Genomic DNA, 26,064 nt, shown 5'->3' with positions numbered 1-26,064 from the left:
AGTGTAATTTTCATTTCAGTTATTGTATTGTTTATCTCTGTTTGTTTGTTCTTTTATTCTTCTAGGTATTTGTTCTTTAATTCTTCTAGGTCTTTGTTAAATATATCTTGCATCTTCTCGATCTTTGCCTCCATTCTTTTTCCAAGGTCCTGTATCATCTTCACTATCATTATTCTGAATTCTTTTTCTGGAATGTTGCCTATCTCCACTTCATTTAAGTGTTTTTCTGGGGTTTTATCTTGTTCCTTCATCTGGTACATAGTCCTCTGCCTTTTCATTTTGTCTGTCTTTCTATGAATGTAGTTTTGGTTCTTTGGGCTGCAGAATTGTAGTTCTGCTTGCTTCTATTGTCTGCCCTCTGGTGGATGAGGCTATCCAAGAGGCTTGTGCAAGCTTCCTGATGGGAGGGACTGGTGGCGGGTAGAGCTGGGTGTTGCTCTGGGGAGGGCAGAGCTCAGTAAAACTTTAATCCGCTTGTCTGTTGAAGGGTGGCGCTGGGTTCCCTCCCTGTTGGTTGTTTGGCCTGAGGTGACCCAGCACTGGAGCCTACCCGGCTCTTTGGTGGGGCTGATGGCAGACTCTGGGAGGGCTCACACCAATTAGTACTTCCCAGAACTTCTGCTGCCAGTGTCCTTGTCCCCGTGGTGAGCCACAGCCACCCCCCGCCTCTGCAGGAGACCTTCCAACACTAGTAGGTAGGTCTGATTCAGTCTCCAGACCTACCTATGGGGTCACTGCTCCTTTCCCTGGGTCCCGATGCGCACACTACTTTGTGTGTGCCCTCCAAGAGTGGAGTCTCTGTTGCCCCCAGTCCTGTTGACGTGCTGCAGTCAGATCCCGCTAGCCTTCAAAATCTGATTCTCTAGGAATTCCTCCTCCCGTTGTCAGACCCCAGGTTGGGAAGCCTGACGTGGGGCTCAGAACCTTCACTCCAGTGGGTGGACTTATGTGGTATAAGTGTTCTCCAGTTTGTGAGTCACCAACCCAGCAGTTATAGGATTTGATTTTATTGTGATTGCGTCCCTCCTTCCGCCTCATTGTGGCTTCTCCTTTGTCTTTGGATGTGGGGTGTCTTTTTTGGTGAGTTCCAGTGTCTTGCTGTCAGCGATTGTTCAGCAGTTAGTTGTGATTCCTGTGCTTTCGCAAGAGGGAGTGAGCGCACGTCCTTCTAGTCCGCCTTGAGCTTGAGCAGCACAGTGTTTTTTGGTTTGCTTTTTTCCCTGGGCCAGTTGCACTACCATCTATGGGTTCTAATCTCATTACCACACCCTTACCCCTTTGAGACTCAGATTCACTTTTCTGAACATACAGTGTTTGAAAGGTATGTGTGTGTGTGTTTTAAGATCATGAATTTTTATATCTTCTCTAAGCTACTCTGTTATTGGAGCTGTTAGCATTTTATATATGATCATAAATTTGAGGCACAATTTCATTTTTGAGACTGATTTAGGAACTTAAGGAGCTCATATATTACATCTACAAAAGTATTTATTTTCTTCTTTCTTGGCCCAATATGGACCCTTGTGGATGTGCAGTGCACGTCTCTTGTTGCTGTACAACGATCATCTTTCCTGTCTTTTATTTTTAATGTATATATTATTTCATTTTTTGAAACTTCCTGCAACTTCTGGAAACAAATGGACAATTGTAGGGAAAAACAGGAGCATTCTAATCTTCCTTGGTGTTCTTGCTTTTCCCTGTTGGCTTTAAGGAACTGGCTCTGGGGAAGAGAACTAAAAATTATGAAAAAAAAGTCACAATAATTTCAAATGTTTGTCCCTAAATTCTGTGATGTAGACCTGTAGTCATATGGCAGAGTTGATGTTTCTCATCATAATTTTTTAAAATATTTATTTTATTTACTTATTTATTTATATTTTTGGCTGTGTCGGGTCTTAGTTGTGGCATGCGGGATCTTTCATTGTGGCTCGTGGGCTCTTCGTTGCGGCATGAGGGCGTCTCTCTAGTTGTGGCACGTGGGCTCCAGAGCGCATGGGCTCTGTAGTTTGTGCCGTGCACACTCCCTAGTTGTGGCATGCGGGCTTAGTTGCCGCGAGGCATGTGGGATCTTAGTTCCCCAACCAGGGATTGAACCCACATCCCCTGCATTGGAAGGTGGATTCTTTACCACTGGACCACCATGGAAGCCCCTCATCATAATGTTTTTAAATCTTTTTCTTATCCGTAAAACACTCACAAGCTTACATAAAAGTTGGAAGTACAGCCCAAAAAAACCTTTTTTCCTGAACCAGTTGAGAGTTAGTTGCTGATCTGAAGCCCCATCATCCCAAATGCTTTAGTGTGTACTTCCTACAGAACTATAATACAACCAACCACAGCAAGAAATTTACACTAATATGTTATTTAATTAACTAATATGAACATGTTATTAATTATTTCAGTAACTGATAATGATACATTATTACTGTCTGTTCCTCAGACCAGCATCCTGAGGCTGTGGATGTGGTTTAGAGTCACCTTTTGTACTTAGTTGTCATGTCTCTTTACTCTTCTTCAGTCACAGTTCCTCGGTCTTTCTTTGACTTCTGTGACGTTGACACTTTTAACAATTACAGGCCAGTTATTATACAGAATATCCCTCAATTTGGGTTCATCTAGTGTTTCCTCGTGATTAAGATTCAGCCTACGTATCTTTAACAGGAACAGCACAGAAATTATGCTGCTTTTTCTCATTGTATCCTCTTTTCATCTTCTCAACTAAATATATAACTGTCCTCAGGTTATGTAGGCCTGAAATCGTAGTCACATTTCCCCATGTCTAAGTCAAAATCTGTTGATTCTGCCTGTCACTTCTGCTTATTCCCACTGCCATATGACTGTTTCAGGCCCTGACTCCCTGTTCCTTAAACAGTTGCACCACTCATAACTGCATTTTCCTTGCTCCAGTCTTTCCTGTACCACTTATTAATCTTCCTAACATACAGCTTCTGTTGGTGTCTGCCTAAAGATGCCGAAATATAGAATAACAGTCTTTAGTAACTCCTAGTTGCCTACAGAATAAAGTTCAATTCTTTATATGATGTTTGAGATCCTCTATAGTTTGATTTTAGCTTAACCGTCTTTTCCTGTACCCTCATTTAAACCAATTTGGTGCTTCTGACAGAATGCTCATCCTCCTGTCACCGAAATTCTGTTCATTCTTCACAACAAAGTGAAATGCTGTCTTTTATGACACCTTTGTGCTGATTGAGTTTTTCCTTCCAAAAGCCATGTTTCACAACTTTATGTCTCACACTTATAATTTTGTCTCACAGAGCCAGTGCTTGATGTTTGAACACAATGTTTTCTTCAAAGTGTGTAAGTCAGTCAATAGACTTATATGATAGATGTTACAGTTGTTGTCCCAGTCCTAAAATACTGAACATATAATGAAACCTCTAAGCCTTTTCATTGCAATTCTCTAAGCCTTTTCATGCAATTTTTTAAATGTAAATAAGATTTTTTTAATTTAAAAAATCTTTAACTTTTTAAACAATTTTTAAAGGCTACTTTCCATTTACAGTTATTACTAAATGTTGGCTATATTCCCTGTGTTGTACCCTACATTCTTCAGCCTATCTTACACCCAATAGTTCGTGCCTCCCACCCCTCACCCCTCTATTGCCCCCCCTTCATTGTAATTTTGACTGTATATCTCAAGTATTTTATGTTACTGAATTTTGATTTTTTTCTCTTTAACATGTCGCTAATTGGCTAATAATAGCATAATTCCAATAAGTATATGAAGTTTATTATTGCCACATTCAGCATGTCTAATAATTTTTGGTTTTGTCCTGAATGAATTACGTTTGAGTCCTGTGTATCTTATTGGTATTCATACTTTATTTTTTCTCTTCAGAGTCAGTAGATACCGTCTTAAGTTTATAAACAACACATTTTGAAATTACGAAATAGTCTTTAGGGAACTCCTTGGCAGTCCAGTGGTTAGGACTCGGTGCTTTCACTTCTGTGACCTGGGTTCAGTCCCTGGTTGGGGAACTAAGATTCTGCAAGCCACGAAGCGCAGGCCAAAAAAAAGAAAAAAGAAAGAAATAGTCTTTAAATTTATAAAGATAACTAGCCACTAGAAGAATTTTAAAATAGTAGTATTACAAAAAGTGGTGGTGATTAGTGGAGGAAACATGGAAAGTAGGAGTGCAGATGCCTTATCTAAGCACCATCCAGGGTTGACGGAAGAGGCAGCAGAGGTGTAAGTTTATTATTCAGCATTTTGGTACTAGCCACGAAGAGAGCCAGAAACAGAGCCTGGAACTTCTTGCTGGGAGTGGGAATGGAGGTGGCTGGGTGGAGGAGGGAAACTTCTTTTTTTTTTTTTTTTTTTTAATAATTTTCTGTACTATTAGAATTTTATTTTACCAGATTGAATATGTTACTTTTATATTTAAAACTTCTTTTGTTTTAGACTCCAGAGTACATTAATAACTTACATGAAAGTAAATCCTGCCTAAGATAAGTTTGAAAGTAAGCCTTAAACATACACACAAATAGTCTGTGGTCGATTATTGATAAATGTTTTCATCTTTTTTGTGGGAAGACTTGTTATTCTTTGGTGATGAGAGTGTAGAGCCTTCAGAAAAGCTGCAGCATGCAGGGGCAGTTGAGATCCTTTTCCTACCCTACTTTGTAAGCACTCTTTTCTTCTTTCTCCCAATCTTTTCCACATTTCCCCTCCAATTCCTATCCTTTTCTCAAAGAAGAGAGGGCCATGTGACTACAGTGATGGGTAGATGCTGAGAGCCGTCTTGCCTAGGAACCACCTAAGAGCTGTCTTACCTAAGATAACAGTGGTTAGGAATTATGTTTGTACCTTGAGTAGACATACTGAGTTAGAACAGGCTGGTGAGTAGAAAAAAATGAGACCTAGGAAATTCTGACAAATTACACAAGACATTTGAAATTCTAGATTTTACTTCACACATCACTAATCCACGCCCAGTAATAGAAATTTAGCTGTAAGATCTATATATGAATCAAGGCAAAATGTCTGACCAAAGGAACTAAAATTGCGCTTTTCCATTTTCCAGAGTTGTGTTTTGATGTATTTTATTTCTGTCCAAAGATGTAGTTAATAACAAGCACAGCACCTAGCTTAGTGTCTGAAATCTAGTAGCCTTTTGATAAATTTGGTGAATGAATGAACACACACATGATCGAGAAATATTAGAAAATGGATGGGTTCTTAAAGTACGTTGCTTGTATACTTGAATGTTAAGCCAGAATGGCCAAATTGTGGAACAAAATAAACTAGATAGGTACATTTTACTAGATAAATTTTAATATGATGACAGAAATAACTTTCTTTGTAGAAAACTGCACTTTTTGTACTTCTTAGTATTGAAGGGAACTGAGAGCTCATTCAGGTGGCTGTTGGCATAGGAGGAAGAAAAAGAATACCTTGGGCAGATAGAGGTTTAATTAAAATTCGGTTTGGCTCATTTGAATTAATTCCTATAATAGACTTGTTAATGAGGTGTTAAATGATCACCTTGAGAATCCCAAGAACTGTCAAAAGCTAATTAGAACTGAGAAGCTTTTTTTGTAAATTTCTATTCAGATTCTCTGCCCATCCTTTTTTTAAAAGCTTTTTTTTTTTTTTTAAAGCATTCCAGGATCCCCATGCTGAGGGGGCAGAACCCTTAAAGAAAACAGTCTTGAGAGAGGGTGGCGGTGGGAGTGGTCATAAAGAGAATTTCCTGCTTCTGGAGAGGGGGTGCTGACATCCGCTCGTTACCTTTGGCAGGCAGGCTGGCTTTTCATTTGGTTGAACCTGGGTACCCTTCTTTCCAATCCCTATGCTTTCTGAGCCTAGGAATATTTGGGTTCCACTTTTTTCTTTATTATTATGTATCTGCTTTTATGTAATTTGTTTATTTCACTATTAGAGATTCATCTAAGTAAAAATCAAGTTTTCTAGAGAACACAGTTTAATTCTTAGCCACGGTACAGTTTAGCAGTATATTTAATGCTGGAGAGTAGATTAGATCCCTCCTTTCTTGTAACTTACAGCCTAGAACACTGTTGAGAAATATTTAATTCTTCATTTATCAAACATTTCTCAAGCACTTGCTCTGTATCCTGTGGTGGGTTTGCTGTTGAGGGGTACAGAGTTGAACAATACATGATCCTTGCCTTTGAAAATGTGTATAGTCTAGTGGTAGGGGTAAGATTCCAGAAAGGACTGGTTTCAGAGCCACAAATAAATTCTTCTTTTGTTCAGCTTCCCCTTTTCTTGGTTTCCCTCCTTCCTTCTCCTCCTCCCTCACCCCCACCCCCAAAAAACCCCCTTAAACTTCCTTAAATCCAGCTAATTATTTGAAGCAAATTCAGATCTTATTGACTTTATGTTTCTTACTAATTTTTCTATCTAAATGGATTTTTCCTGTGGAATATATATCACTTTAGTAAATTACCAGCAATCAAAGAAAAAGATTTTCTTTCTGTAAAGTAGCCTCTTTATTATCTAGCAAAAAGGGCTTTTTAACGAATGGCTAAAGCCTTCTGAAATCAGCAAGCAGTATAACCACTTTACAGGTAGAGAAAATTGAGCTCACACACAAGATAAGTTTTCTCAATATTTTGTCTTCAAGTAGAATGTGGCTTTCCTGAACTCCATTCACTTCATAATCTATTTTTAATTTTCTGATTTCTTGTCTGCGAATTTTCAAAAAAACAGCTAAGTTTAGTTGTGAGTAATCGCCCCTACAAATGAAAGCCTACCTCTTTCCTCTCCATGGATCAGTAACCCCTTTAACCTCCCTCTCTGCTTCAGAAATCTATCCTGAATACTCAAGAGCTTTTGTAGCATGGTCTGTCTATTACTTCTTCCACTCCCATTTATTTCTTCCAAATCCAAGTGCTAATAAAAATTTCTTGCCACAAGAGTGGTCTCTCCTTTTGCGTCTTGTTTCAGAGTTTGTTTTAAGCTGGCTGTTAAGATGCCCACAGGCAGCAGGCTGGAAGCTAACCTTTGAACAGACTTGTTCATTTAGTAGAATGTTGTTATTAATGCACAACATAAATAAGGAGTTTGAGGATGTTCCCCTTGGACAGGAAAGGAGCCCCGAAGTCGATGCCCCTCATATTGGAGAAGATGTGGTAAGATGATATAAGGGAGCTAAACTCTTAATTAAACTACTGTGAATCACATTATTATTTTTTTTTTAAGATTGAAGTGGGTGAACTACCTTAGTTTTATTTCATAATAAAATTAATTTTAAAGATTTTTTTCCATGACTTGATTTGTTCATTTACTGTTTGGGTGAGATGAATGACCATTTCTTCTCATCACTTGTAATTTGTCAGCTTTATAGCCCAGTCTCTGTTTTGTTTGTTGAAGAGGAATAACTTTCTCAATCTTTTCTTTTTTAATATTTATTTTACTTATTTATTTGGTTGTGCCAGGTCTTAGTTGCAGCAGGCGGGCTCCTTAGTTGCGGCTCATGGGCTCCTTAGTTGTGGCATGCGAACTCTTAGTTGTGGCATGCATGTGGGATCTAGTTCCCTGACCAGGGATCGAACCCGGGCTCCAGGCATTGGGAGCACAGAGTCTTAACCATTGTGCCACCAGGGAAGTCCCTTTCTCAATATTAACACAGTTGGAATTGCTTTTTTCCTCCCAAATTATTTTTTTATTTGTCTTTTCTTTTCTTTAATTTTGGCTGCACTGTGCAGCATGTGGGGTCTTAGTTCCCTGACCAGGGATCAAACCTGTGACCCCTGCGGTGGAAGCACAGAGTCTTAACCTCTGGACCGCCAGGGAAGTCCCTCCCCCAGAATTATTATTATTTTATTTATTTATTTTTTTTGCATTACGCAGGCCTCTCACTGTTGTGGCCTCTCCCGTTGCAGAGCACAGGCTCCGGACACGCAGGCTCAGCGGCCATGGCTCACGGGCCCAACCGCTCCGCGGCATGTGGGATCTTCCCAGACAGCGGCACGAACCCGTGTCCCCTGCGTCAGCAGGTGGACTCTCAACCACTGCGCCACCAGGGAAGCCCCCCCAGAATTATTTTTGAGGGCTTTATCTAGGAGACTTGATCCTAGATTTTCATCAACTTTATTGCAGTTTATTGCCACAGGAATACTTAATATGTATAAATAAGTGACAAGATAGATGGACTCTCTCAGTTAAGAACCAGATATCCTCCTTAAGGCTTTCCTTAAGATTTGAGAGCTTTTTGAAGAGCATTTTATTTTTTTTATTTTTATTTTTTTGCGGTACGCGGGCCTCTCACTGCTGTGGCCTTTCCCGTTGCGGAACACAGGCTCCGGACGCGCAGGCCCAGTGGCCATGGCTCACGGGCTCAGCTGCTCTGCGGCATGTGGGATCTTCCCGGACCGGGGCATGAACCCGTGTCCCCTGCATCGGCAGGCGGACTCTCAACCACTGCGCCACCAGGGAAGCCCTGATTTTTTTTTTTAATTGTCACCTGTGGTTTAGAAAAAATAAATTATCTAAATACTTGTATCTGCCTGCTATCTACGTTGACGTAGATACGTGGAATGAGTTTCAGAAGGATCTCATTAAGGTGTACTCTTTTAAGCCCCTGTTCTCAAACTTTATCCATGGACCACCTGCGTCAAAGTTACTTTTAGTATGGTGGTTCCTAACCTTGGTCACACACAGGAAAGCTTAAAAATTAGTAATAATGCCAGTGTCACGCCCCTTTGCAGACCCATGACTATCTGGGGGTGAGGCTCCTGCAGGATGTTATTTAAAAGCACCCCAGATGATTCTAATGTGCAGCCAGGGTTGAGCACCACAGTTATAGAGCTTGTTAAAAATGAGGATTCGAGTCTGTTTCACCAGACCATGAGTCTTGGTGGACAAGGCCTTAGACTATGCATTTTAAATAAAATCTCAATTAATAATGCAAACTAACTTTTAAGAGATTTGAGGATTCTCTCTCTTTTTTTCTTGCTCATTTACATCAATGAGAACCAAAAGCAACTCTACTGATTGGTGGTAATTGGGGAAAAGAAAGGAAATTGGAAGACAAGATATTTGATGTTTCTTTTAAAAGAAAAATAAGGGAAATATTGGCCTGTGGAACAGGAGTTTGGTGGTGATGTTAAGTTGCCAATTTTCATTGTTTTTGGAAATCTAAATGCATTGCTGCTTCCTTCTAAGGAGCTGGTGATCCTTGCTGAATGAATCAGTGGCATAGGTGAAGTTAGAACAAATTAGGAGAGGGAAAAGAGACAACTAAGGATTCAGAGACCTATGTTCAGGCCTCTTAAGGATGGTTGGAATTATTTTGTTTTATTTTTTTTTAATGCTACTTGTATTTTTTGTAGCCTATTAATTCAGATTCTCAAATTTTGTACGTAACCTACAAAAGGCCTTGCTCACTATATACTCTTTTTTTAAAACGTTCAGTCCTAATCAGTTTTGTGAAATTCTTACTTACTGCCTTGCCTTCCGCCTCTGAAACTAGTTTAATTCCAAGCCTCGCCTTCACCAGTGGTTGCTGTATTTGCTAACCCTCTTCATCTGTCCGTGGGTGCTTGACCACAGTACGCGTATTTCCTCATCCCTTCATTTCTGTCTAAAAGTAGCTTGTGATATGTTCCAGTACCAAAGGAGGACAGTAGGACAGTCTGGACAAATTAAGCCTTTCTGTCCTAATTGTGAGCTGGCACCCTTTAAAACTCAGTTCCTTAATTTTTCAGAGGCACTTGGCCTCTTTTCTTCCTTTTGTTTAGGGCCCTGTTTCTGGCTCTGCGTTAGCAACCATTTTAAAAAATTCTTGATTATATTGAATCAACAACTTAAAGCCTTGGCCCCTGCTGCTTGTTGCACATCCTGTGGCAGTCCTCAGGAAATCCTAGTTTTGGGCATTAAAACTAATTAAAGGATTAAACTACTACTAGGGAGAGGGTGATAAACAAGTGCTTGTGACAGGAATTCACTGTGCAGTGCTTGGTGTTAACGAGCTGCTCTAGCTGTTGAGAGAAATAGCAGTAGTAATAATGGGAGAGTAGATTCAAATACTTGTATGCATTCTTGTAGGGAGATAAAGAACCAAAGGGCTGCTTTAGAACAGTATCCCTAGGGTAGGGAGGGGCGGGCTGTCTCCTTTGGTGTTCATTAACTTAACAATTGCCCAAGCTGAGCACTTTGATATTTGTTGACAGTCTAGCAAAACAGGGGCTGCGTCTAGAAGATGGTAAACCTAGTTCCCACTCATTTTGCTTCAGTGTTCCAAAGTTACTGAACACTTGCTTCCTGAAAGTCCCTTATAAATATCCCTTTTACAAGACTGTTCACTGGAGCAGAAAGGTACATTTATTTTCCTCTGTTCCCTGGAACTCTTAAGAACCTAACGGGAAGATTGTCTAGTGCCATTTAATTGGGACTTAAGTGTTATTAAAGTCAGTCTGCCCTGCCTTTTAGCTAATATTTCTTTTACTTTTGTTTTAGGTAACATTTTAATTTTTATTTTATTTATTTAATAAATTTATTTATTTTTACTTTTGGCTGCATTGGGTCTTCGTTACTGCGCACGGGCTTTCTCTAGTTGCGGCTAGTGGGGGCTACTCTGTTGCAGTAGGCGGGCTTCTCATTGTGGTGGCTTCTCTTGTTGCGGAGCATGGGCTCTAGGTGTGCAGGCTTCAGTAGTTGTGTCATGTGGGCTCAGTAGTTGTGGCTTGCAGGCTCTAGAGCACAGGCTCAGTAGTTGTGGCGCACGGGCTTAGTTGCTCTGCGGCATGTGGGATCTTCCCGGACCAGGGCTCAAACCTGTATCCCTTGCATTGGCAGGTGGATTCTTTTTTTTTTTTTTTTTTTTTTTTTTTGCGGTATGCGGGCCTCTCACTGTTGTGGCCTCTCCCGTTGCGGAGCACAGGCTCCGGACGCACAGGCTCAGCGGCCATGGCTTACGGGCCCAGCCTCTCCGCAGCATGTGGGATCTTCCCGGACCAGGGCACGAACCCATATCCCCTGCATCGGCAGGTGGACTCTCAACCACTGTACCACCAGGGAAGCCCCGGCAGGTGGATTCTTAACCACTGCACCACCAGGGAAGTCCCAAGGTAACATTTTTAAATAGGAGACTTTATTCTTCTTTGTCTGGGGTCATGTGAAAAACATGAATAGATAAATTCAAGTTCCAGCATAGTGTGGTTTTAAAAATAGCTTCATTGATGTTTTTTTTACATCCTATGCTCTATTCTCTCTTCCACCACTACTTCCTTCTCCAGTCCCTTTTGGTATTTTAAGATATTTTTAGATATAATGATGTTAATTTTCATCTACATCTCTGCAGGTGTTCATGTAGAAGTTAAAGAACTAAGGATGACCATAAAGGTCAGTTGATTTGTGTGTTTGCTGGCATTCTTTTGTCTCTCTTGCTCCTTCCAGGAGGCCATGAGTTGCTGCTCTTCATGATGCATCCTGACTGGATACTTGTGACAAGTACATAATTTATTGATCTAGAAAGTGCTGTGGTGAGAGTTGAGAGCGTTGTCTGCTGCTTTGCCCCCTCACTTTAGAGCTGTTCAAAGAGAGTGACTACTGATGATTTAGAAAGATGAATGAAGAAGAGACTGATTCTTTAACGAAGAAAACTTTAGGACCTAGTTAAGGATTAATCCCTCTTCTGCCCAACTCACCAACTACGGTATCATCTAAATGTGAAAAATATATATATCATGAAGTAGAAATTCCTTCATGGTTTAACCTTGTTAATTATCAATATATTTCTGTTGGCATGAAAATCAACTTCAGTATCTATACATTTGTAAGATTCATAAAATAAGCAAAAATTATCAAAATTTTAACAAGTACCAAATATTTGCTACTACTTGTAGAAAAGGTTTTTTCCCCCCATTGTTACCTTTACTTACTCAGTTTTTTTTAACAAATATTTTGTTTATTTTAATGAAGCTGGTACAGACAGTGTCCATTTAAAACCCATATCCCAGGCCAAAAAGTACCAAAAAGAGCAGTGTTCTGTTGTATACACTTCTGCATGAATAACTTTAACTGCTAATGAAAAGTAGAACTTTTCTGGGATCTTCAAGCAAGGTTTTTCTTTCATCTTAAAATGCTTTCTCTGCAGTGAAGCCATCTTTGGAGTTAGTCATTATTCTCACCACCTCTGTCATCTTGACTCCAACCTGATATTCCTGTTCTTTTGGTCCAGACCCTCAGATTTTAAAAGTAGCTTTAAGTTAAGGAAAGGGCATTTTTCCACAGTTCAGTTCTCTGAAAAACTTCCATCTCCCACTGAAAGTCACAGTCCAGGAGTGAAGCAATCACATGCTAGAACTTCAGGGCCAATTGGAAAGTCATTATGAACACTCGCATTAGTCGCTGTTATTTATCACAAGCGTGCAAATGCACAGTCCTGGAAAAGGCGGCCCCTCTGTGCACACATGTAATTTTTAAAAAGGAGAGGGCAATATGAAGGGGGCTGAGGTTTGATCACCAAAAATCAGCACAGTGAAAACAAACAATAATGAATAATGGGCACTAGAATTCAAATTACCAGATGTTTTAAAGAAATGGGGTGCCAGTCTTCAATTCTGTTTTGAACACTACATTACAAAAGAACTTTTTTTTTTTTTTGAGGTACGCGGGCCTCTCACTGTCGTGGCCTCTCCCGTTGCGGAGCACAGGCTCCGGACGCGCAGGCTCAGCGGCCATGGCTCACGGGCCCAGCCGCTCTGCGGCATGTGGGATCTTCCCAGACCGGGGCATGAACCCGTGTCCCCTGCATCGGCAGGCGGACTCTCAACCACTGCGCCACCAGGGAAGCCCAGAACTATTTTTAAAAATAAAAAAAGGATTGAGGGAGAAGAATAAAAAAATCTAAACCATCGAATGCCCCCATTTGTTTCTGATAAACTTCAATCACGTCTTCTTCCTCCATTCCCAGTTCTTTTGGAGTGTGAGTATCAGCAATTCTCTGACCTTCAAAGAGAAACCTGAGTGAATTCATGGGAACTCCCTGTCTTTGACAGTATGATTCTTTGAGTTCCTTGTGATGCGTCATCATTTTCACCTTGAAGTGAATCTCACTGCTATCCTGTCTGATGACTTTGAGTTTAGTGTTCTCTCCTTCCTTCTTATCCCCCAAGTCCTCAGTTGAAGGTTTTGCCTCCTGGTCAGACATGGTGACAGTGGCTTCCCCCAGGGTCTCCACCCAGCCATCGCCTCGGGTAGGCAGAACCTTGCTCTAGGATTTACAAATCCGTCTCTTCCCCACAACACAACACTATGGCTGGAGGGACTTCTGCTATGCCTCCTACTTGTTCAGTTTTTAATTATTTAGGAAGCCTGCCTGCTCTTGTGGGGATGTATAGAGAGCATGGCTACAAGATTTTTTATTCTAAGATATTTGCTGCTATATGTGATTTTGAGTAATGTCTCCCATTCAGTTTTTCCTGAACAACACCCCGTCAGTGACAGGGTGCTCTGTTCCCAGGTCCTAGAGAGCTGTTTGTTTTTGCAGTTGATAAAGGATAAAAGAAGTACTTGGTCATTTTTATATTTGATGCGGGAAGTGGTTCTTATCTCTTCTTTATAACCAAAACCATTTAAGTGAAGTACAGTAATTACATGGGTCAGTATTCTTTCCAATTCTATGCTTATACTTCAAACGATAGTACCGGGGATTGTGGCCATTTGCAGAGAGAAGTAGAAAAGAGAGTAGAAGATAAGTGGCTCTAACAGCAGTTAGAAATTGTTCTTAACTTCTAAGTAAAAGTATGGCCATTATTCAAGAAAATTTTCTGTTAAGTATCATCTAAGTCCCATTGGACCTGGAATAACTTGGTCAAATGAATAGATTGCTGTCTTTTGGAGAGGGTTCCACGCTTTCTAAGGCATCAGTGCTAAAATCATTATCATAAAGCATTTGCTGGGCTTTCCTTGTGCAGTATTTTTACAGGGAGGTAGAGGGAAAGAGGGAGAGAAAGATGTTATAAGGAATCAGCTCATGCAGTTATAGAGACTGACAAGATTCAAGATCTACAGCAGGCAAACTGGAGACCCAAATGATCTAGTCCAGATGCCATCAGTCTCAAGATCCAGGAGGAGCTGACGCTTCAGTTCAAGTATGAAGGCAGGAGAAGAAAAAAAAATGTCCCACCTTAACAGGCAGGAGGAATTCCTTCTTACCTGGGGGGACCTTTTTGTACTATTTCGGCTTTCAGCTGATAGGATGTGGCTCACCCACATAGGGCAGTCAGCCAATTTAAATATTACTCTCATTCAAAACACCCCCACAGACACATACAGAGTAATGTTTGACTAAATATCTGGGGCCCATGAAGCCTAGTCAGGGTGTTACATAAAATCAGCCATCACGGGGACTTCCCTGGTGGTGCAGTGGTTAAGACTCTGCACTCCCAATGCAGGGGGCCTGGGTTCAATCCCTGGTCAGGGAACTAGATCCCACATGCATGCTGCAGCTAAGAGTTCACATGCCACAACTAAGGAGCTGGCAAGCCGTAACTAAGGAGCCCGTGAGCCACAACTAAGGAGCCCGCTGGCTGCAACTAAGGAGCCTGCCCGCTGCAACTAAGACCTGGTGCAACCAAATAAATAAATAAAAATAAATATTAAAAAAAAAAAGCCATCACAGTATCCTCAGTTGATTAGCCCACTTTTTTGGATACTGAAATTTGCCTCTAATGTTTTTCAGCTTCAGGAGAAGTAAATGAGTGAATAAACTCTGTCTAAGCCTATCAACTTTTTTCCCTCCATATTGGGCTTGACAGTGAAGACCCAACTTTGGGTTCTAAAGTCTGGTTCCCTTGGAATGTTGACAGTTTTACAATATTAAGTTCAGTTAACTTTATATTTTAGTTTCTATTCATTAATTCATTTTTAGTTGGTCCCATACATGATGTTTATACCCTTGGCAATTTTCTAGAAAGTAGATCATCAGTAACAGCCAAGAAGAACAAATGAATTAATTTGGGAACTTTGTTATATGATTCTAATTAATGAAAGTAAGAGACCAACAAGTAAAACTGATGGATATAGAGTTTATGTTTATCTGTACAAATATGAAGATGTGTTTTTATGTTCTGATTTAAGTTCTGATTTTGGAATTCTTTTTATATATAGTTTTATTTTGTTTGAGTCCTCTTGCTGTATGAATATATGCAATTCGGGGATCAGCCTGTTAAGGATCCAAATACAGAATTTTAATACTCCTTTTTTTTTTTTTTGGCCGCACCGTGCGGCTTGCAGGATCTTAGTTCCCCAACCAGGGATTGAACCCGGGCCCACGACAGTGAAAGTGCTGAGTCCTAACCCTTTAATACTACGTTTAAATGAATTTACCTATTCATTCATTCTTGTTTTGTTTATAGAAGCAATACATGCTCATTTTCAAAAACCCAAATATATGTCACAGAAAATAAGCAGGAATAACCAGTGTCAGTTATTTGGCATATAGTCTACAGATTTCTTTTGCATGCATATATATACACATATATACAAATAATAATTTTGTTCGTGTTACTTTTAGCAGTGGCACATAAATAACACCACAGGATTAGAGGAGTTTTGACTAGTAGTCATTTATGGGAGGGAAGAAAATGAGGATATTAATTGCCTATTTAGCAGCTTTGGAGGACAGTTTCATTCTAGGGTTGTTAGAATTTACTCCATAATTTTGGCAAGAACAAAAAGCTGATGAGTTCTGCTAGGATAATTCCCCTCCCACACAGTGTTTAATGGTGCCTACGAATAACAAAAGATAAGGAAGTCACATTGTGAGAGGTCTGTCAGCTTGTGAATCCAACATAAATGGGGACTCTGACAAAGCATAAAAGAACTGATAATATTTAAAACAAAAAGTCATAAAAATTATAATCATCTTCATCAGTTCATTTAGTCCCATGGAATTAATTCATGGTTTTGATCTTTTTTTAACAGTTTTATGAAGTCATCCATTTCTAAGTTAGAATTCTATAAATTCTTACCCTGGCATGGTTAGAGATCTGATGACAGTGCAGTTGACAAGGAAATTGGGTTATTTCTGTGACATACAATATTTTAAGATAACTAGAATTATGACTGATAACATTATTTCAGGACATACCAGATTTCTAGGAATTTCACATAGTTTCTGAAATATTTATAACATATATCTATACAGACATACAATAAAGAAGGTTTAGTATTACTTATTTGGAAATGCTTCCCATGTAATTTAATATATGAAATAAGCCTAGTTAGCTTAACATATCCCTTTTTATAAGGAGAGAACCAATCTTTGAGATATTTCAGGGGCCTTGAAATAATATTTCAGAGTTAGTTCTAAGTCAAAAAAGACTTTATTTAAAATTTTATTTTTGAAATTTGTCAAAGATATCAAAAGTTTTAAAAATACTTCGTCAAATAGGATCATAGGTCACTGTGGAACAATGCTCAGTTATCCATTTAATCAAAGTGACAAAGATTTCACAGGCGATTTTTTTTTTTTTTTTTTTGGCGGTATGCAGGCCTCTCACTGTTGTGGCCTCTCCTGCTGCGGAGCACAGGCTCCAGACGCGCAGGCTTAGCGGCCATGGCTCACGGGCCCAGCCGCTCCGCGGCATGTGGGATCTTCCCGGACTGGGGCACGAACTCATGTCCCCTGCGTCGGCAGGCGGACTCTCAACCACTGCGCCACCAGGGAAGCCCTCTCAGGCAATTATTGAAGGTTATATATTTAGTACTGTGCAAAACTTAGCTCTTTTAATATTGAGAGGACTAGGTTTACTTAAATAATCAAAGATCTGATAAAGACAACATAGAACGTAAGTGATTATTTTGACAAAACATAAGATCTGTCTTTTATAATCTTACTATCAAGCGCAGACGAATAGGGGGAAAAATCTTGTCCTTTTAACCTAAGAAGGAACCAAATTTTAATTTTGCACCAGCTTACTCTTCGTTGCGGTGCGCAGGCTTCTCATTACAGCGGCTTCTCTTGTTACGGAGCATGGGCTCTAGGCACACGCGCTCAGTAGTTGTGGCTCGTGGGCTGTGGAGTGCAGTCTCAGTAGTTGTGGCGCACGGGCTTAGTTGCTCCGCGGCATGTGGGATCTTCCTGGACCAGGGCTCGAACCCGTATCCCCTGCATCGGCAGGCAGACTCTCAACCACTGCGCCACCAGGGAAACCCGGCATGTGGGATCTTAGTTCCCCGACCAGGGATCAAACCCGCATCCCCTGCATTAGAAAGCAGATTCTTAACCACTGGATCACCAGGGAAATCCCTGGAAGCAGTAGTCTTGATATACTTAATTTTAAACCTTTAGACTCCAAAAATACTTGTTTCCCAAAATTGTTTTGTTTCTCTAAAGTTTTTAGCCTTTTCCATTTGTTTCCCCTCAAACCTGCTTTTTCTTTTGTGTTCCCTTTTTCAGATAATGGCATCTTTTATTCATGAAGTTGTCCGAAGAAGAGATCATTATTATATTTTCTCTTCTTTTTTATTCCATATATTTAATCACCAGAGCCTGTGGATTATGCCTCCTTAATGTCTTTGAACCTCTCTACTTCACTGTAATCCCCACTGTTATTTATTTGACTTAGACTCCTGTCTACTTTCACCTGGATTTAATAACCAGTTATAGTAGAGGGATCAGTCAAGCGAAAAATGGTTTAGAAGGATTCAGATAAATGAACAATGCTGAAAATTAGGAATAGGAGCTATCCATGCAGAGTACCAGTAAAATTTTATGACTCATACCTTTCTTGAGTACTCTAGTTCACACTGGTTTCTCCCACCTTTCAAGATTCATTCTTTCATTAAATGTTTATTTAGCATTTCCTATGTGCTTTAAGCATTGGTAACAGTTTAGTCTACCTTCAAAATATATCCTCCCTCCAGTTTTTATACCTATTGCTGTCACCCTAGTCCAAACCACAGTCATCTCTCCAGTGCTCTCTCTGCTTCTGTCTTTGACTGTCTTCTAAATGTATCACTCAGGGTGATCCTGTTGAAGCATAGGAGGTCATGCCAGTCTTGTTTAAGAACTCTCTCAGAGGGCTTCTCCTGCTTCTTAAAGTCAGAGTCTTAACATGAAGACCTATGAGGCCCTTCTGATTTGGCCCTCTGGACTTCCCTGGTGGCGCAGTGGTTAAGAATCCGCCTACCAATGCAGGGGACACGGGTTCGAGCCCTGGTCCAGAAAGATCACACAGGCCGCGGAGCAACTAAGCCTGTGTGCCACAACTACTGAGCCTGTGCCCTGGAGCCCGTGAGCCACAAGTACTGAGCCCACATGCCACAGCTACTGAAGCCCATGTGCCTAGAGCACATGCTCTGCAATAAGAGAAGCCACCAGAATGAGAAGCCAGCGCACCACAAGGACGAGTAGCCCCCGCTCGCCACAACTAGAGGAAGACCGTGCAGCTACGAAGACCCAGCGCAGCCAAAAATAAATAAGTAAAATAAATAAATTTATGATTTGGCCCTTTGTTGACCTCCTCTGGTCCCACTCTTCCCTGCTTGGCTCGCTCAGCTCCAACCAGACTGGCTTACTTGGTCCTTGGAAATGCAGGTGTGCTTTGCTTTTGGGTCTTGACGCTTTATGGAGGCAGCGCTTGAGCAGAATGAGTGCTTGAGTGAGGCATTCATCTTTTTTGTTGTCTGTCCCCCATACTGGAATGTAAGCTCGTAGCAGGCAGGGGTTTTTGTGTCTTTTATTCGATACAGTCTACCCAGGGCCTAGAGCAGGGTCTGGCACATAATAGATGGGTGCTCAGGATAGCTTTGTCTAATGTGTGCTTACCCAGCACGTAATATATTCTCCCCTTTCTGTGTAGTCTTCCTGGTGAGATTTTTGCCTTTGGTGTAATGGCTATCATACCACTTTTGTATCTCCTGTATCTCTAGCAAATGTATACTGAAATAAATGAGATCTTTATTATTTAATTATTTTTATGTACAAGATTTCTGTTTTTTAAAAAATAGTTTTATATCTTAAAGTTAGGCTGCCCTGAGGCTTAAAAAATGTTAGTAGCCCCTAAATTCAGCTTCTTTAATGTTTAAGTTTCTCTAAGAAATCCTGAAGCATATACACAACTGCTGTACATGCAGGGTTTTTTTAAAACTCTTACTTGATAGACTTACCAATATAAATTGGTCATCTTTCTCAAATATGAACACTTTTGTTTTAATTGACAATATTGAATGTGATGAAAGAGTTCATCATTTATATGGAGTAAGTAATAAGATGTGGAACAAATTTACATGTTCTGTTGAGTTTTATAGATGTGCATATTTATTTTTATAAAAATAGGTAGCCGTTATAATAGGGATTCAAAATTCAATTGGTTTCCACTGGGCTCCCCAAAATTTCAGAGATTACAGAATAATTCTTATTAATATTGGTGTCAAATCTAAGTGTTCACTTGTGAACCCACTTCCCCTTTCTTGGAAGAAGTAAAAGTTATTTTTGGAACTCTGATTTCCTGACTAATTGGAGTCAGGAATCCCAGTAATTCCCCCTATTAAAGGATATGCAAATGTCCCATAGCTCTCCTAAAAGGCAGTCTTACAGTAGGCAGTCTGAACCAGATGTGTTAGTAATACTTGGTGCCACCCTTTTATCAGCCTCTCTCTCGACAAAGTATGTATAAGAAAAACTGATACTAAAACATCCTAGGAAAAAATAACTTTATGGGAATGAAAGTAGATGCACAGATGAAAAATAAATATTTTTTGGCCAGTATTGTCTGATTTGTGCGTTCATTCATATGATTTTTTAAAAATTTTACTTACGTATTTATTTTTGGCTGCATTGAGTCTTCGTTGCTCCACGTGGGCTTTCTCTAGTTGCGGTGAGCGGGGGCTACTCTTTGTTGTGGTGTGCGGGCTTCTTACTGTGGTGGCTTCTCTTGTGGAGCACTGGCTCTAGGCACCTGGGCTTCAGTAGTTGTGGCACACAGGCTCAGTAATTGTGGCTGACAGGCTCTAGAGTGCAGGCTCAGTAGTTGTGGTGCACAGGCTTAGGTGCTCCATGGCATGTGGGATCTCCCCGGACCAGGGATCGAACCTGTGTCTCCTGCATTGGCAGGCAGATTCTTAACCACTGTGCCACCAGGGAAGTCCCCATAGGATTTTTTTTTAAAAGGAAGGGCCAATCCCTTTATGCTTTCATTTCCTGCCTCAGGGCAAGGGCTTTAACTCCAAAGTGCTGTTTTCATAACACTTCCCCTGTCTTACAAATTCCTGGAACACCCAGCACTAAAAAGTTTGGGTTTTTTTTAGATTTGTCTTAAACAACAAAGGCTAAGAGGAAAATGCTTGAGCCCACCCCTGTAATGTCTAGATGGTTCTGTTTTGGTTTTGTTTTTTAAGTAAAACGGTGATTATTAAATAGTAGTTAGATATACTTAAGATTATAAAATGGGAGATCAGACATTTAACCTCATTCCAGTTTTCTTTCCAGTTTACTTCCCAAATAATTAAAATTTATTTTTTTTTGAAGTATTGACATGGATACAGTGAAGTGCAGAAATCTTAAACTTACAGTTTAGTGGATAATGCACACTTGTCTAGTCACCACCCAGATCATGTTGCAGAACATTTTCAGTATCCCAGAAGGTTATCTTGTACCTCTTCCCGATTCATTCCTCCTTGCCAAAGATAACCATTATTTTGACTTCTGTCACTATATATTAGTTTTGCCTGTTCTTGAACTTCATGTAAATGGAATCTTACCTACAATACAGTACATACAATCACCCTTGAATTTAGTGTATTTTATTCATCATATGTCTTTGAGATTCATTCACATATTTTGGTGAAACAATAATTCATTTTCATTGCTGTCCAGTATCCTGTTGTTTGCATATAACACAGTTTTTTCATTCTGGTGATGGAAATTGGGTTATTTCCTGATTTGGGCTGTTACTAAGAGTGACATTCTTACCCATGCCATTTGGTACATAACTCTGTTGGGTATATGTACTTAGGAATGAAATTGCTGGGTCATAGAGTAGGCATATCTTTAGGTTCAGCATATATTGCCATTTTTAACAAAGTACCAGTTTACAGTCTCTCACTGGCAATGTATTGTTCCATATTTTTTGCCAACATTTGTAACCTTTCAACTACTTTAAAAACACATTCCATTCCCATTAGGGGATATTAGAAATGGAAGTAGAAAAAAAGAGAAATATTATTTATTCTTACTCCAAATTAGGAACATATCATTTTATATTTAATGTGTTTATTCATTTCCTCCTTTTGCCCTATCTTCCCAACTCAATTCAGTATTTTGAGAATATTTACATAATTCCACCCAAGGAAAAAAATATACAAAAATGAACAGGACGAAGACCTAAATAAATGGCAGGATATCTGTGCTCATGTGTTGGAAGACTTACTATGGTTAAGGTAGTGATACTCCTCAAGTATGTAGATTCAACAACATACCTATCAAAATCCCAGCTGCCTGTTTTTAGAAATAGGCAAGCTAATCCTAAAAATCATATGGAAAAACAAGAGACCCAGAATAGCCAAACTGTCTCGGAAAAAAACAAAATTGAAGGACTCACATGTCCCAAAGCTGTAGTGACAAGACATTGTCATCCTGGCATAAGTATAGATATATAAACCATGAAATAGAACTGAGAATCCAGAGGTGAACTTTTCTACTTATGGTTAGTTGGTATTCAGGACAATTCATTGGGGAAAGAATAGTCTTTTAAAAAAATGATTCTCGGACAACTGGATATCCACATGCAAAGGAATGATGTTGGATCCATACCTCACACCATATACAAAAATAACTCAAAATGGATCACAGGCCTAAATGTAAGAGCTAAATTTATAAAACTCTTATTTTTTTTTTTTTTTTGGCCATGTTGCGCGGCATGTGGGATCTTAGTTCCCCAACCAGGGATCAAACCCGTGCCCCCTGACCTGGAAGCGCAGAGTCTTAACCACTGGACTGCCAGTAAGTCCCTAAATTTATAAAACTCTTAGAAGAAAACATAGATGTAAAATTTTCATGACTGTGGATTAGGCAGTGGTTTCTTAGTTATGACACCCAAGAGAACAAGCAACCAAAGAAAAAAATAGATAAATTGGACTGAATCAAAATTAAAAGCTTTTGTTCTTTAAGGGACACTCCAGCAAGATAGTGAAAAGACAGCTCTCAGAGTGGGAGGAAATTTTGCAAACCATATATCTAAAAAGGGTCTAGTGTCCAGAATATATAAAGAACTTTTACAACTCAAATTAAACAACTCAATTTAAAAATGGACGGGACTTCCCTGGTGGCGCAGTGGTTAAGAATCCGCCTGCCAATGCAGAGAACACGGGTTCGCGCCCTGGGCCAGGAAGATCCCACATGCCACAGAGCAGCTAAGCCCGTGTGCCCAACTACTGAACCTGTGCTCTAGAGCCCGTGAGCCACATCTGCTGAAGCCAGCACTCCTAGAGCCCGTGCACTGCAACAAGAGAAGCCACTGCAATGAGAAGCCTGCACACCACAACAAAGAGTAGCCCCCGCTCACTGCAACTAGAGAAAGCCCACGTGCAGCAACGAAGACCCAACACGGCCAAAAATAAATAAATAGATAAATGAAAGCAATCATTAAAATAAAATAAAATAAAATAAAAATGGGCAAAGAGGGCTTCCCTGGTGGCGCAGTGGTTGAGAGTCCGCCTGCCGATGCATGGGACACGGGTTCGTGCCCCGGTCCGGGAAGATCCCACATGCCACGGAGCGGCTGGGCCCATGAGCCATGGCCGCTGAGCCTGCACGTCCAGAGCCTGTGCTCCGCAACGGGAGAGGCCACAGCGGTGAGAGGCCCGCGTACCGCAAAAAAAAAAGGGCAAAGAATTCGAATAGACACTTCTCCAAAGAAGATACACAGATGGCCAAAAAGCACAGAAGAGAAGATGGTCAACCTATTAGTCATTAAGAAAATGCAAATGAAAACTACAAAATCCCACTTTACACCCACTAGGATGGCTAAAATAAAAAAGATAAACAATAACATTGTTGGTGAGGATCTAATAAAATGGAATACTTCCATATTACTGACAGGAATGTAGAATAACCCAGCCATTTTGGAAAACAGTTTCCAACTCAAAAAGTTAAATATATAGTTACCATATGACCCAGAAATTCTATTGTTAGGTATATACCCAACAGAATTGAAAACATATGTCCACATGACAACTTGCACAGGAATGTTTATAGCAGCATTATCCATGATAGCCAAAAATCAAAAACAACCCAAATGTGCATCAGCTCATGAATAAATAAACAAAATGTGGTATATTTGTACAAGAATATTATTTGGCCGTAAAAAGGAATGAAGTACTGATACGTGCTACAACATGAATGAAACTTGAAAACGTTATGTTAGGTGAAAGGGGCCAGTACAAAAGGTCACATATTATATGATTCCATTTATATGAAATGTCCAGAATAGATAAAAACTACTGAATTGTACATTTTAGAAGGATGAATTTTAAAGGATGTGAATTATATCTCAATTAATAATAATAATTGAGGTGAAAAACTCCAAAGAGTAGAGGAACTGGGGAGTAAATTTTTTTATATATAAGCTATATATGTAGTTTATAAATACAAGTAATTATATATATCTTATATATAAATATATAAATTATACATGCAATTATATGTTATATGTAAGCTATAATAATTTGTAACAGTCCAGTTAATGAAATAGAAGTAAAATTCCAGAAAGGAATCCAAACATATATAAAGAAAGGGCCTACTGAATAAAGGCCCTACTTAACCATAAGTATATGGTACTTTTAATATACTGTTAATCAGTTAGCTTGTGTTTTTATATTAGGTTTTCCTATGTGTGGTTTTGTACTCTAAATATATCAAATTGCCCTACGTTTATATCTTCCTCTAGAGTAAATGTGGTAATTGAATCTAAGGGACGTAAAAACATGCTTCAAATCATATAGCTAATGCATCTCCAAATCAGGTTTAAGGATACAAAAGAAAAGAAATCCATGGTTCCTATAAAGAAATAACAGGACCAGTAGGAGTTCTCAACCAACCAGCAACAGTGCTGCCTTCCTAAGGCACATTTGGAAAAGTCTAGGGGCATTTTTGATTGTCACAGACTGGGCTATGGAGAGATGCTATTGGCATTTATTGCCGAGAGGCCAGTGATTCTAAATGTTCTACAGGGCACTGGACAGCCTTAACAACCAAGAATTGTTATGCCCCAAATGCCAATAGTAGTCTTACTGAGAAACACTGGCAATGGTTGACCAAAATTTTGTAGGATGCCCCCTTTTGGAAGATGGGGGAATGACAGAAATCTTACAGTGGAAATTGGGAAGAAGAATGCAGGATGAAAGGAGGCCTCTGGGCACCACATCTTTTCCTGAGAGCAGAGCCAGATAATTAATTTTTATTTTATATTGGAGTATAGTTGATTTACAATGTTGTGTTAGTTTCAGGTGTACAGCAAAGTGGTTCAGTTATACATAGTGTTTCAAGTGTACAAGCTTTTAAGTTTATTTAGGTCCCATTTGTTTATTTTTGTTTTTATTTTCATTAGTCTAAGCGGTGGATCTAAAAAGATATTGCTGTGATTTATGTCAAAGAATGTTCTGCCTATGTTTTACTCTAAGAGTTTTATAGTATCTGGTTTTACATTTATTTTAGGTGTTTAATCCATTTTAGTTTATTTTTGTGTATGGTATTAGAGAATGTTCTAATTTCATTCTTTTACATGTAGCTGTCCAGTTTTCCCAGCACCACTTATTGAAGAGCTTGTCTTTTCTCCTTTTTTGTAGATTAATTGACCATAGGTGCATGGGTTTATTTCTGGGCTTTCTATCCTGTTTCATTGTTCTGTAAGTCTGTCTTTGTGCCAGTACCATACTGTTTTGATTACTGTAGCTTTATAGTATAGTCTGAAGTCAGAGAGCCTGACTCCTCCAGGTCCATTTTCCTTTCTCAAGATTGCTTTGGCTATTCAGGGTCTTTTGTATCTCCATACAAATTTTAAGTTTTTTTTGTTCTAGATCTGCAAAGAGCGCCCTTGGTAATTTGATAGTGGTTTCATTGAATCCGTAGATTGCCTTGGGTAGTATAGTCATTTTGACAATATTGATTTTTCCAATCCAAGAACATGGTGTATCTTTCCATCTGTCTGTGTCATCTTCAGTTTCTTTCGTCAGTGTCTTACAGTTTCTGGAGTACAGGTCTTCTGCCTCCTTAGGTAGGTTTATTCTTAGGCGTTTTATTCCTAGTATTTCCTTTTAGTCAGTTCTACTTAATATAGAAGCCAAAGTGGATCAATGAGTAGTGGTTAAGACAACAGTCTGAAACCAGAAGAATCAGAGAGTTCAAATCCTGGTTCTTCCACTTGGAATTACATAACCTCTTCGGGTCTTAAGTTAGTTTCCTCAGCTGCAAAATAATTCTTAGAGTTGCCTCTGTTTCCAAAAGAGAGAGATGAGAATGTCTACTAATAATCTGTTCTTCTTCTCAGAAGTTACGGATGTGGTGTATGAAAGATGCTGTGGTTTTAAGTGTTGAGCAAGAAAGGAATTTGAATTCTTCTTCTTAGCCCAGGTTTACTTGTCTCTTTTGAAAGTGTCATTGTGATTGCATCTGAGATTTTCTGCCATGCCAACTATTTACAGTTCTTGGAGCTGCTATAACGGCAGTAATTAAGGCACACCTAACTCCTCCTTTGCATAAGCCCAGAGTACTTCCCGCTGAGGAGATGGAGCTGTTGTCCTAATATTGGATTTAGATATAGTACCACTAGTGCAAGAGAATGCCAAGTTCATTTAAATTAATATAAATCAACACGTTCGTCCATTCACTTATGGAAGACTATAAAGTAGTATCTTATCAGGAAGTAAGGCTGGTTAGTAGTTGACTTGGTAATATTTAGAGATATAATAACTGAAGCTAAATATAATTTTCCCCTGATTAGAAATTGCTTTACCGGCAAAAGGAAAATGAAGAAGCATTTATTGAGCCTGGCACTGTGCTTACTATGTTACATAGTTTCTTTGCTTTAAAGGGAGTCAGTACTAGAAGCTTCCATAATTACTTTGGAAAT

The 26,064-nt window shown here is 39.6% G+C and overlaps 1 protein-coding gene and 1 pseudogene across 7 annotated transcripts in view; one reads left to right on the top strand and one right to left on the bottom strand.

Moving 5' to 3' along the window:
* Window positions 1-26,064, top strand: part of SPTLC2 (serine palmitoyltransferase long chain base subunit 2) — a 110,088-nt gene that overhangs the window by 58,776 nt on the left and 25,248 nt on the right. For 2 of the 7 annotated variants that reach the window (XM_089908022.1, XM_022576436.2), the window contains exon 10: window positions 11,289-11,329. The exons of the other annotated variants lie outside the window; for them this stretch is intronic. In XM_089908022.1, coding sequence (XP_089764148.1) covers window positions 11,289-11,329 — 41 coding nt within the window. The remainder of the gene's footprint in view (window positions 1-11,288; window positions 11,330-26,064) is intronic. 7 annotated transcript variants of the gene reach the window in all.
* On the bottom strand, window positions 11,677-13,834 carry LOC149750332 (small ubiquitin-related modifier 1 pseudogene; annotated as a pseudogene).

Source organism: Delphinapterus leucas, chromosome 2 (assembly GCF_059928025.1).
Source record: "Delphinapterus leucas isolate spDelLeu-1000000601 "Yukka" chromosome 2, BTC_Dleu_Yukka2, whole genome shotgun sequence".
Taxonomy (NCBI): Eukaryota; Metazoa; Chordata; class Mammalia; order Artiodactyla; family Monodontidae; genus Delphinapterus; species Delphinapterus leucas.
The sequence above is the reverse complement of the archived record's forward strand: the minus strand, read 5'-3'. Positions and strand labels throughout refer to the sequence as shown.